Here is a 12526-nt window from a genome sequence, read left to right as displayed (position 1 = left end):
CTGTTACACTATATGACCCCTTTTATCCATTGTGCTAGATATTTTTGACATAGACTAGAGATTTTTTTAAGAACTGCCGCAATACATAGCTTTGGACGAGGCTTGACTTTACAAATTGATTGTGGCCCATTCCATGCAGTTGACCAATCACAGGCTGTTACAGACGTTGTGACATGCATGCGGCTCGCCCACTGATATCTATACACTGGCGCGGCTCCGCCAATGAATGACTGCGATTGAAGCCTCTGCATTACATGAATGCAGTTTGTGAATGGGCCTCTACCAAGATGACTGCGCGGTGAATTCAAATCACGCATATTGACAATCCCTGCTGCACTGATGATCCAGTGCATAGAGAGCAGTGGGCCCGCCCCGATTCCTGAACAACCAAAAAGAACACATAAAAGTGGCCAAGAATTAAGTCGTAGTAGACCAATCACGCAACAAAGACAGTGATTCCACCTCGCACACATGCCGTCCAATCAGCACAGTATAACACACTCTGTGCAGTGCACATGTGGGGCTTAATTAATATCAGGGGTCCTTTGAAATACCATTGCTGTTGCGCAATCTCACATCCGTAACTCTTAAACTTGTAGGCCTCGTCGTCTAAACACTGCAGGGTCATTACCTCGTGAATTAAAAACAAGCATTACAATTGCAACTTTACAATTGTCAAGTTAAGGATTTTTTTCCGTAAACGACGGCCACTTTAATACTGCATTTTAATTCCAATTTTCTCGGAAGTCAATTCACGTGGAAACAGTGAAATCAAGTCAGATCTACATCCAACTTGCTACACGTACGTATAAAAAGTAAAAATTTCTTTCTTTAGCGGCCGCACAACTATATTTACCTGTTTGTTTTTTAAAAACCCATTTTGACAGGATATTAATGTTACTACATCTTGACAGCATACAAGGTGTTTTGTTTGTGTTTTTTTTCTGAACGGTCCACTTTCGGGTACCAGAGAGCCAAACCTGTCATTGCGGAGTTTGGGTACCTGGATCCACAATAACCCGTGAATGTACAGGCCTAGTGTGTAAGATGCCGTATCTTTGACTCTTATTTTATAACGACTCCACCCAAGAGAGATGTTACACTATTTTCTGCCTTTTAACTACATAATGATGGGGCACACGTACGATGCTTGTCTTTGAAGTGGAAAGCTTGTACATGTCCAAAACCTGAACAATAACCCTTTCCATAAAAATTCAAAACAAGACTTACCTGCCTTGAAGCAAGCAAGGAAAGGAAACAGGGGATAGGGCTGAGTCATGCACCAAACCTGAACAGAGTCATGGGCTGGGACGGCTGCTACATCAGAACAGGAACTGGACGGACACAGGCACTTGTGTATGCAGCAATATACACTGTACATGTACTTCCAACACGGTCTGCAACACAACAGAAATTAATACAATAACAGTAATTATCAAATAATAAAAACATGTATACATTTAACATGCATGCGCACATTTAAGCAACGTCACAATTCCTGGCATTTGATGTTTCACGGGCAGGAAGATTGGTTCATCTAACTTGCACAATCTGCATTCTTAACATAAGAGATACATTTTGTACATGTAATCCAAGAACTTCCAGCATTTCCAGTGGCATAGGAATCAGCATCTGCCATTCCAAAGAAATTAGAGGGAAATTGGAGCCCTATGAACGACTACTGTAGAATTTTTTTCAAAGCTCGCGAGATATAAACAGAGCATGGCTAAAGGAAATCTACCGGTATATTGGTTGGGGCAGAGTGAAGCCATTCGATGAAAACAGTTGTGTTCATTGAATTCATTTGCACACCTTCACCGGTTGCTACATGTATGTGTTACCATTTAGCTTGTACTCCTGACTCAAGAACCATCGAGTTTCAAGAACATACCGGTAGGTCTGGGAGCTAGACACGCCAATGTAAAAACTCCTGGATGTCCGCGCCCGGCTCGCCAATAGCTACCTTTATCAGTCTAAAGGGTACAACCAAGTAAAAAGGTAAACTATTCCCTCCGCCGAACTCATGAATAAAAGTATACACTCAATTATTAGAGAGTTCTTAGAACCATGGAATCCAGTTTGTTAGTAAATACGTCATACACGCACGTACACCACTGATTACTAGCGCCCATTGGCTAAACACTCAAGTTGCGTTAACTTCCGGTTCCATTCGTGCTATATGCTTCAAAGTACCGTACACATGGTTAAGTTTGGGAATTGAAGGGATGTACGGCAATGCACCTTTGACTTGGACTTTGGGCTTCAATTCATTCCAGTGGTGGATCCATGAATCTTTGCAAGGGGGGGGGTGGTGGTGGTTTTTCTTTTTAATTTTTATCAGTGCTGAATTGTAGATTTTGGGTTGGTAATTTGAAAAAATATATAACAATTCATGGAAATCATTCAGACAGATAGGTTTCACTTACCCTAACTGCTCAATTTTGCCCAAAATTAATGAAATTTGTCTCTTTGTTAAAGTTAATTGTAAAAAATGTTGCAACCTGGCTGTTTTCTTCATATATCATCTCAATGAAGGTCAGTCATTGCAAAACTGATAAGACATGAATCTAGGACTCAGAAACATTTCTAATTTTGCAAGGAAATACTTGGAAATTTTCTTGACTCTCCATAGACTTTTCACACAACCGCTAAAGTGGCGTCAGGGTGCAACATTTTTTTCTAATTAATTTTCCAAAAAATACAGAAAAAGTGTCATATTTATATTGAGAAGTTTGCTTTAGCCTAGCTTGAGTAACTCCAGCTGACATGCTCATCAGGAATTCACATTTCCTGATGAGCATGTCAGCTTAATAGGCATACTTTGACGACACCTTTATAATTTTTTATATCACTGACACACAGTGTGCATGTTTTTAAAATATGACCCTTTTAATGGCTCCCCGGCATGTCCTCATCACAGTCCGGCCACTTTAGCACCAGCTGGGTTAATAACTGTCTCCAAAGATTCCACTGTAAATCTTCCAACCCCATCCCCCTCCCATGAAATAACAAAAGAAATAATCTTTATGTACTGGCTTCTGGAATTTTTTTTACCAAACTTGTGCTGTAGTCATCACTCTGGCGTTGACTGTGAGTGTGACCACATGCATTCTGTCACATGCTCACACAGGGGAAAAACAAATCTCAAATTTGAAGAGCCAGCTATTTCTGCAGCAGCATGGGTCGATCGGGACGAGCAGTGTACAAAAGGAAGAAATTGCTGGTTCCAGAATGGCCATAAACTATTCACTGCAAAGTGTAAATCCCCAATCTGTCATTTTCAGATGAACTCACCAGCAGTCAACACAATCCCACACAACAGCAGATGGAACTTACTGTTGAAAGAGATGAGCATGGGTTCATCTGTACCACCCCCAATTGCAGTGCCAACAAGGAAAGTCATGCTGCTTCGACCAAAAGTTGCTCAGACTACTCCCCTTGACAAAAGGAAGCAGTACCACAGCCCCAATGTAGAAGAGAACTCCAGCACCAGAGCCCAGCTGATCAGTCCTTTGGAGGGATGCGAGCAGCCTACCGGTTCGTCGACATCAAATCTGCAGTCGACTTGGGTGCGCAGGCTATCCTAGATCACCAACGCACACATCCTGATTGCAGCGGCCGGCCCACATTGATGCCAGATGCTGAGGAGGGCCGAGGTTTGGCTGTGTCCAAGGTAATGTCCTGCCAAAAGTGTGGGTTCTGCATTGACAAGACAAAACTGTTCTGCAATGGACACATCTGTTCCCTCAACAAGTTCCCTGCAAAATACATCAAACAAATGTGGAGAAATTATCACCACAGAAAATGAAATGGACATGTGCAACAAAAGAAAAATCGTGAAAGACATTCATGAACTGCAGGGTTACGAGAGACACTATGCAACTGAAGTGGAAACTGACAGACAATATAGCAATCCCTTTGAAATTGTCGCAAGAAAAAAAAACATCATCGCAGCCACCCAGGCAAGAGATGTTGTTGTTGAAAATGTTTCAGCCAGCAAGTATGTTGTCATGTACCACCAGGAGAACAATCTGTGCAAAAAATGTGACATTGATGGAACGGGGGATCACAAACACGCAGGGAAATGCACACCCACTCGTCCATCAAACTTTAATATGGGAGATGAGCGCAGCGGGGGCATTCAGTGTGGGTGACAACTAAGGCTGACAAACACGTACAAGTTTGACGTTGCTTTAGAGTTTATTTTCCTGATTAATGTCGGTCAGCATCATATATGGAATTCCTGAACCCCTGGATCAATAGAGAAGGACACAGAGAAAATGTAGGCGTGAAATAAGCTTCTGTAACGAGGTTGTAGTGACTGCCCCTTTAACCATTACGCGGCTTAATGTAAATAACAACATTGGCGTCACATGTAAAGAACTCGCCAATCAACGCCAGCGAACATCTTTGACTGGTACCCTGTATTGTACATACATGTATATATTCGCTGGTGCGTCCACATGTGCTCTGTGTGGGTTTTTCCATGTGTTCTGTCTTTGGTGAAAAGTTACGAGTTATCGCGTTTTGACATTTTTGAGCACCAATCTTCAGCAGTATTTTATCAGCGTTTATCATCGTCTTCGTGTGTTTTTCGTCAAGTCAGTAATCGTCTGTTTGTGTCCTGAACAATCCTCGTGGATAAAAACTCTATACGAACAGTGGTTCGTGCATCCGCGCCAGGAGAAATATCGCGATCGACAGAGTCAATATTCGTCCCGCGGCGAGAAGACCGAGCGTGTGGACTCGTGCCCAATTCTCGGACAAATCTCTTGGTGAGTTGACAACAGCTTTCGTACTGAGTATAACCAAAAATACCCTACATTGGTGACCCTGCACACCTGGAAAAGGTTCGCAAATTCTCTGGTCTCCCTCATCATCATTCGTGTCTCGCCCGTGGGTACACATCACACGTTGTTTTATATTTCAACTCGGCCATGCCGGACCCAGCCCCCGCCGACGTTGCCGCCCCTGAGGGCGCCCTACCACCTAAGCCAGTTCTGCACCCAGTCGCCGCGGTCAGTCTCAAACTGCCACCATTCTGGCCAAATGACCCTACTCTGTGGTTCGCGCAAGTTGAGGCCCAGTTCCTCACTCGCAACATCACAACACAGGCCACCCGTTTCGCATATGTCATTGCCTCTCTGCAGCCAGAGATAGCTCAGGAGGTCAGGGATCTTCTGATCACACCACCCACTACTGACCAGTATGACCGTCTTAAATCAGAGCTGATTCGCCGGACCTCCCTGTCGGAGCAGAAACGCCTCCACCAACTACTCATCTCAGAAGAGCTCGGAGATCGCAAACCGTCCCAGCTACTACGCCGGATGCGGCAGCTCCTCGGAGACAGTTCACTGGAGGATAAGATCTTGAAACAGCTCTTCCTGCAACGTTTGTCGACCAGTACGCAGTCTATTCTTGCCTCCATGGCTGATTCCGTAGGTATTGAACAGTTGGCTGATTTAGCTGACAAGATCGTGGAAGTTTCTCCCCCTTCAACCGCGTCAGCTGTTGGAATTGCAGCCCCCGCTCCCTATTCTCCACCACAGACCCAACTGCCGCAAGCTCATCCGGATATCCTGGTACTGCAAGACCAAATGGCCTCACTCACGCGTCAAGTCCAAGCCTTGACGACACAATTACAGCGTGGACAGGCCCGAAGCCGTAGCCGTGGTCGTCCAAAATCCCGCACCTACCCTGCTGACCGCAGTCCCAGCGCCCCCGCCGGTCGGTCTGGAGACCGACAGTGCTGGTATCACTGGAAGTTTGGTAGCAAGGCAACCAAGTGCACCAGCCCGTGTTCCCGCCGTACTCCACCAGTCTCGGAAAACCCCCAAGCCAGCGGCTAGCGGCGACAAGTCAGCCTGGCAACACCATACCCAGTCGCCTCTTTTACATCACGGATAAGCAGATGGGAACACGTTTCCTGGTCGACACCGGGGCAGAAGTAAGTGTCCTTCCACATAACCCTAAACTTAAGATGCAATCTACTTCCGTTAACTTACAGGCAGTCAATGCTTCGCCTATCAAGACCTACGGAGAAAAATCTGTAACATTAGATTTTGGGTTGAGGCGTGTATTTCGTTGGGTATTCATCATTGCTGACTTACCAACACCAATCATTGGTGCAGATTTTCTCCGCCACTTTGATTTATTGGTTGATGTACGACACAATCGACTCATCGATACCAACACGAATCTTTCTGTACAAGGGATTTCATCGCATACAGCTTCCGTCAGTCCTATGTTTGTGGTTGCATCAGCTTCATGCTATGACACTCTACTTCAAGAATACCCCAGGATTTCTCGTCCGGTGTATACGCATACAGAAGTGAGACACAACATCACCCATCATATTGAGACTACGGGACCCCCGGTCGGTGCTCGTCCCCGACGACTCGCACCTGATCGTCTGCACGTTGCGAAAGCCGAGTTCGATCACATGCTGGAGTTGGGCATCATACAGCCATCCTGCAGCAATTGGTCCTCGCCTCTGCACATGGTGCCAAAAAAGACGCCTGGTGACTGGCGCCCTTGCGGAGACTATAGGGCACTCAACAAATGCACCGTACCCGACTGCTACCCGATCCCACACCTACAGGATTTCTCATCATCCCTGCACGGTTGCACGGTTTTCTCCAAAATAGACTTGATCCGGGCATATCACCAACTACCAGTCGAGCCTGCTGATGTCCATAAGACCGCCATAACTACGCCCTTTGGACTTTACGAGTTTGTGCGCATGCCCTTTGGGCTGCGGAATGCAGCGCAAACTTTCCAGCGGTTCATCGACGAAGTAACCCGAGGCTTGCCTTTTGTCTACGTCTATCTCGATGACCTATTGGTGGCAAGCACTTCCGAGGCGGAGCACTTGGATCATCTCCGACGGCTGTTTGATCGTCTAGCTGAGTATGGCGTGGTCATTAATCCAGGCAAATGTCAGTTTGGAGTTCCCAACCTCACTTTTCTCGGCCATCACGTTGATCAGTTTGGTATCCGCCCGTTGGCAGACAAGGTGAAGAGCATCCAGGAATTCCCAGTGCCGGAGTCACTTAGCAAGTTACGAGAATTTCTTGGGTTGATCAACTTCTACAGACGGTTTATCCCCAATTGTGCAGACACCGTTCAACCTCTCACTGACATGCTCAAGAACTGTAAGAAGAAAAACCAGCCCATCGAGTTGGACGAGCGTGCCCGGTCAGCATTCGAGCGCGTCAAGGCAAAATTAGCAGATGCAACGCTGTTGGTCCACCCAAAGGCTGAGGCACCATTGTGCCTTCTCACCGATGCATCAGATGTGGGAGTCGGGGGTGTTCTACAACAATGTGTAGATGGAACATGGCAACCTCTCTCCTTCTTCTCGAAGCGTCTCCAACCGGCCGAAACACGCTATAGTACATTTGGCAGAGAACTCCTCGCAATTTACCTCAGCGTGAAATACTTCCGTCATATGCTCGAAGGTCGCTCGTTCTGCATTTACACAGATCACAAACCACTCACCTACGCTATGCATTCCAAGCCAGATCGCCATTCACCACGTGAAGTTCGTCATCTTGATTACATCTCACAGTTTACGTCTGACATCCGTCACATCAGTGGGAAATCTAACACGGCAGCAGATGCACTTTCACGCATGGCACTAATCAATGCTTTGGAGGTTTCCGATGTCATCGATTTTGAGGCCATAGCCGCTGCCCAACAGACCGATGCGGAATTACTCAACCTGACCAACACTTCGTTACGACTCATCACAGTGCCTCTCCCCACATCGCCTGGCACCATCATCTGTGACACGACTACGGACAATCCTAGGCCTTATGTTCCTCACAAGTTCCGATGGCCCATTTTCAATGCATTACATGGCTTGTCTCACCCTGGTATCAGAGCGACGCAGCACTTAGTCTCTGCACGTTTTGTGTGGCCCGGTATCAACAAAGACGTCAGGACCTGGGCTAAAAGGTGTCACCAGTGTCAACGTTGCAAGATTCATAGACACACCAAATCACCTTTGGGAACATTTTCCACGCCCGACGCTAGGTTTGCCCATGTCCACATTGACCTCGTTGGCCCGCTTCCGCCTTCCAATGGACAGTCATACTTGCTAACTTGCGTTGACCGCTTCACCCGATGGCCGGAGGCCATACCCATCCCTGACATCACGGCAGAGACGGTTGCTCGAGCTTTCATCACCCATTGGGTGGCCCGTTTCGGTGCACCTTCCACCATCACTACCGACAGGGGACGACAATTTGAGTCCTCACTTTTCCGAGCTCTCACAGACATGCTCGGCTGCACGCGAATCCGCACGACATCCTATCACCCTTCCGCGAATGGACTCGTAGAACGCCTACATAGACAGTTGAAGGCATCCCTCAAAGCTCACACTAATCCGAAGTGGACCGAATCCCTTCCGTTTGTGTTGCTTGGTGTCAGGACCGCTGTTAAATCAACTCTCGGTTGCTCCTCTGCAGAGATGGTTCTCGGTACTACACTCCGATTGCCCGGTGAATTTGTTGCACCTAGTCCCACAGATGGGGATCTGGACCCCAGTGACTACATCCATCGTCTTAGACGACACATGCAAACCATTCACCCTCCGCCACCTCGGTCCCAGCAGAGCAACTCTCAGGTGCACCCTGATCTCCTCACGTGCACGCATGTATACGTTCGACACGACGCAGTGAGAACACCACTTCAACCCCCCTATGATGGCCCGTTTCTGGTACTCAAACGGACGAACAAGTTTTTCGTTTTGGACAGGAAGGGTAAGCACGACACCGTCAGCATTGACCGTCTCAAAGTCGCATACCTTGAGGATGCCATACCCGTCGGCCTCAGGGCACCTGCGATCCCACAGAAACTTCCTCCTGCCATGCCCCCTCCTCGACCCACGCCGCCTCCTCCAGTTCCAGAGGTCAAGACCACTAGATCTGGACGCCATGTACATTGGCCTGCTCGTTATGTCCAGTTTTGCACTTCAGGCACTTGAAACATTTTGATTTGGTCGTTTGTATCGATCGTTTCTTATCTGCTCCGATCTAGGGGGGAGCTACTGTAGTGACTGCCCCTTTAACCATTACGCGGCTTAATGTAAATAACAACATTGGCGTCACATGTAAAGAACTCGCCAATCAACGCCAGCGAACATCTTTGACTGGTACCCTGTATTGTACATACATGTATATATTCGCTGGTGCGTCCACATGTGCTCTGTGTGGGTTTTTCCATGTGTTCTGTCTTTGGTGAAAAGTTACGAGTTATCGCGTTTTGACATTTTTGAGCACCAATCTTCAGCAGTATTTTATCAGCGTTTATCATCGTCTTCGTGTGTTTTTCGTCAAGTCAGTAATCGTCTGTTTGTGTCCTGAACAATCCTCGTGGATAAAAACTCTATACGAACAGTGGTTCGTGCATCCGCGCCAGGAGAAATATCGCGATCGACAGAGTCAATATTCGTCCCGCGGCGAGAAGACCGAGCGTGTGGACTCGTGCCCAATTCTCGGACAAATCTCTTGGTGAGTTGACAACAGCTTTCGTACTGAGTATAACCAAAAATACCCTACATGGTAAAACGTACGTAACAAAAATCTGGTCAAAATTTTGGGTGGTCTTATGTAGAGAATTCTCATCCTGGACGTTAGTCGTAATGCAATGAAGACTTCGTCCAACCTGGGCTATAGTACATGTACATGATATGTACATGTACATGTACATAGGCCTACGTACTAGCCCAGGTGGACTCCCTTTAGCTTTCCTCCCTACGTAACGGAGGGAGTCCTGGGTAAAAAGTGCTCAAAACCGAACGAAAACATTTCTGACCAATAATTTCAATATTTTTACCTTGTTGGAGAAGCTAATTTTTACGTCGTAGTATTCTATGTGTCCTTATCTGTTGGGCTTATGGGTTCAGGAATTCCATATGCGATGCTGACTGACGTCAATCAGGAAAATAAACTCCAAAGCAACGTTAAACTTGTACGTGTTTGTAGTCTCTTTTCATTAGTTTCTCACCGCCGAGTCTATTCTAGTCGTACATGATATACGTCTGTGCAGCGTGTAGTCTGGTTCCCTAGACCGGACAATTATTCTCGACGCTCATATCACGTCTGGTCCGGGGGCCAGACTATGCAGCATGAATATGCAGTCGCACGCGCGATTTGCTTAGTAACCACCCTCATACGCACGCGCACTTACTTGAAGGCGCTGTCGCTAATCCAATGACCGAGCGTGTTTTCGCGCCAGTTACCAGAAACACGTTTCAGCTTTGGTCATTGGTTGAGCGTTTTCGTGACATCGGTTGGCTGGAGTGACGTCACGGTTCCAACCAAAACTAAACAAATGAGAGCGCTAGCGTGCGTGCACGACTCGGGGAATAAACTGATGAAAAGAGACTACAAACACGTACAAGTTTAACGCTGCTTTGGAGTTTATTTTCCTGATTGACGTCAGTCAGCATCGCATATGGAATTCCTGAACCCAGCGGCCTAATACTAGATAAGGATACATAGAGTATGTAGGCGTGAAATAAGCTTCTATAACTAGGTAAAACATAACAAAACTCTGGTAAAAATGTTGGGTGGTTTCATGTAGAGAATTCTTGCCCTTGACGTTAGTCGTATTGCAATGAAGACTTCGTCCAACCTGGGCTAGCCTACGTACAAGTGTGTGATGTGTCAACACCAAGTGAGAATGTCCGTGTGTAATTTATGTAAACCTTGTTTTGTCAAACTTTGCGAAAGTGACACTACCAATTATTTGGACAGAAATATCTATAAGAATATATTTTAAAAGAAAAACTTACGATTGCATGTTTTCCAGCTCAATTCGAGAAAGGTTTCGGGGTCACTATGCTCAACCATGGAGAAATAAAACTGTAACAGTAACACTAACAGAACAGAATTTTGCCGAGTTAGGCCTATTTACAACTAATTTTGTTTACATATAACTTTTATAGCGCCACCACTCGACCGAGCGCACTTCAAAGTGGCGTTGTTGGCCATTGGCGGGGACCTGGGGCTGGTCCATGGAAAAGGCCGACTCTATTTCTTTCCAACTCAGGATATTACTTATTTTTTTTAAATAATAATAAAATAAATAATAGTACCGGTGCTTATATAGCGCAGTTCCAAATTAATGATCAATGCGCTTTACAAACAAAAACAAAGAAAAACTAGAGCTGTATGTCTGTTTGAAAACAGAACACAGGGCTTTTTCGCAGTTAACAAATGTTTATGTTGTGTTGGTCACTTTGCATGTACTCTTTAGAGTGCTTCATGCAGTTAAAGGTTGTTCAAAATGCTTAGAATAATTCCTAAAATATAATTTCATCACATGACGCCAAATGCCCTGCAATGACGTCATCTTGACAACATTTGTCAATGCACATTTTGTCATCGTGGTCTTGGTTTGAACCAAGTTTAAAGTCAATCCGATAGAAGGGAAGTGGGCGATTTTGGAAGCAGAATAAAATTATAAATATATAAATCGGACCTTTCCTTATATGTGTTTTAAAAAATCGGATGTTTGATGACATCATGATGACGTCACACTTTTTTTGAAGTTTGTGCAATACCTATTGCCTAACGAACCAAATAAAAAAAAGAATTTCGAATTTTGCATGTTGCGTTCGTAAGATACGGCTTAAAGTCCAAAAATTCATATAAAATCGCACGATTACGTCATCATGACGTCACCTCATTTTTATCTATAACATAACGCAGTCTACCGACACACCGAGTTTCAACCCAATCGGACTTACAGTTCTGTAGATATAGGCCTTCCAAATATGCACGTTTGTGATGACGCCATGTGTCCCATGATGACGTCATCATAACAATACCTGTCAGTGCACGTATTTTTTTATTGTAGTCTTGATGTGCACCAAGGGCGGATCCAGGGGGGGGGGCCAAAGGGGGCCATGCCCCCCCCCCAATAAAGGCAGGCAATGAGTACACCACCATCTTTTCCTCAAAAAAACATTGGTTAAAGTGGTCAGAAATTGCCTCAGATCGCCCAACAGAGCATCTAGAATCCAAAAAATTTTCGGGACCCTTAAGCGGGCCCCGAGCCCCACGCCGTAATTTTTTGACCCATTTTTTGGGGGGACCAATTTTTTTGGGCCCCCCCCCCTAAATTGTGTTCTGGATCCGCCCTTGATGTGCACCAAGTTTGACGTTAATTCAATGAAACAAAGTGTAAAATTTTGTAAATGCAATAACATTTTAAATATAGGTTTTCCCAGCGAATTTCCGAATTTTTCTAATCAGTTTCATTATCAGCCATTCAATTTCGCGCGAGTTTTGCACACGTGGTCCAATTGGGGTTTCTTTTTTATTTGGGGTTCATTCAATTTCATTTTTAGGCAGCCAAGATTTTGCTGTGAATGTTCGTTTTCGTTTTGGGGCAGCCTATTTCGCTTTGGTGCATTCAAGACTTAGCTTGTAGCAGTCTTAAATTAAGTCTTTGCAACCTTTTGACGGTTGACGCATTCAAATAAGCGAACATCTGCGCGCTTATAACGTATAAC

General features: G+C 45.6%; 1 protein-coding gene across 1 annotated transcript; it reads left to right on the top strand.

The window, feature by feature from the left end:
* Positions 1-4937: 4937 nt before the first annotated feature.
* LOC119727388 lies at positions 4938-5849 on the top strand. Its single transcript, XM_038199258.1, has one exon. It carries the CDS (start codon positions 4938-4940, stop codon positions 5847-5849), a length of 912 nt encoding a protein of 303 aa, XP_038055186.1.
* Positions 5850-12526: the final 6677 nt, after the last annotated feature.

The sequence above is a fragment of the Patiria miniata genome, unplaced genomic scaffold, assembly GCF_015706575.1.
Source record: "Patiria miniata isolate m_02_andy unplaced genomic scaffold, ASM1570657v1 HiC_scaffold_20, whole genome shotgun sequence".
Classification (NCBI taxonomy): domain Eukaryota; kingdom Metazoa; phylum Echinodermata; class Asteroidea; order Valvatida; family Asterinidae; genus Patiria; species Patiria miniata.
This window is presented reverse-complemented; position numbering and strand designations above follow the sequence as displayed.

Bases quoted from the DNA above. Each gene is read 5' to 3' on its own strand.
- LOC119727388 (XM_038199258.1), top strand. From the start codon at position 4,938: ATGCCGGACCCAGCCCCCGCCGACGTTGCCGCCCCTGAGGGCGCCCTA.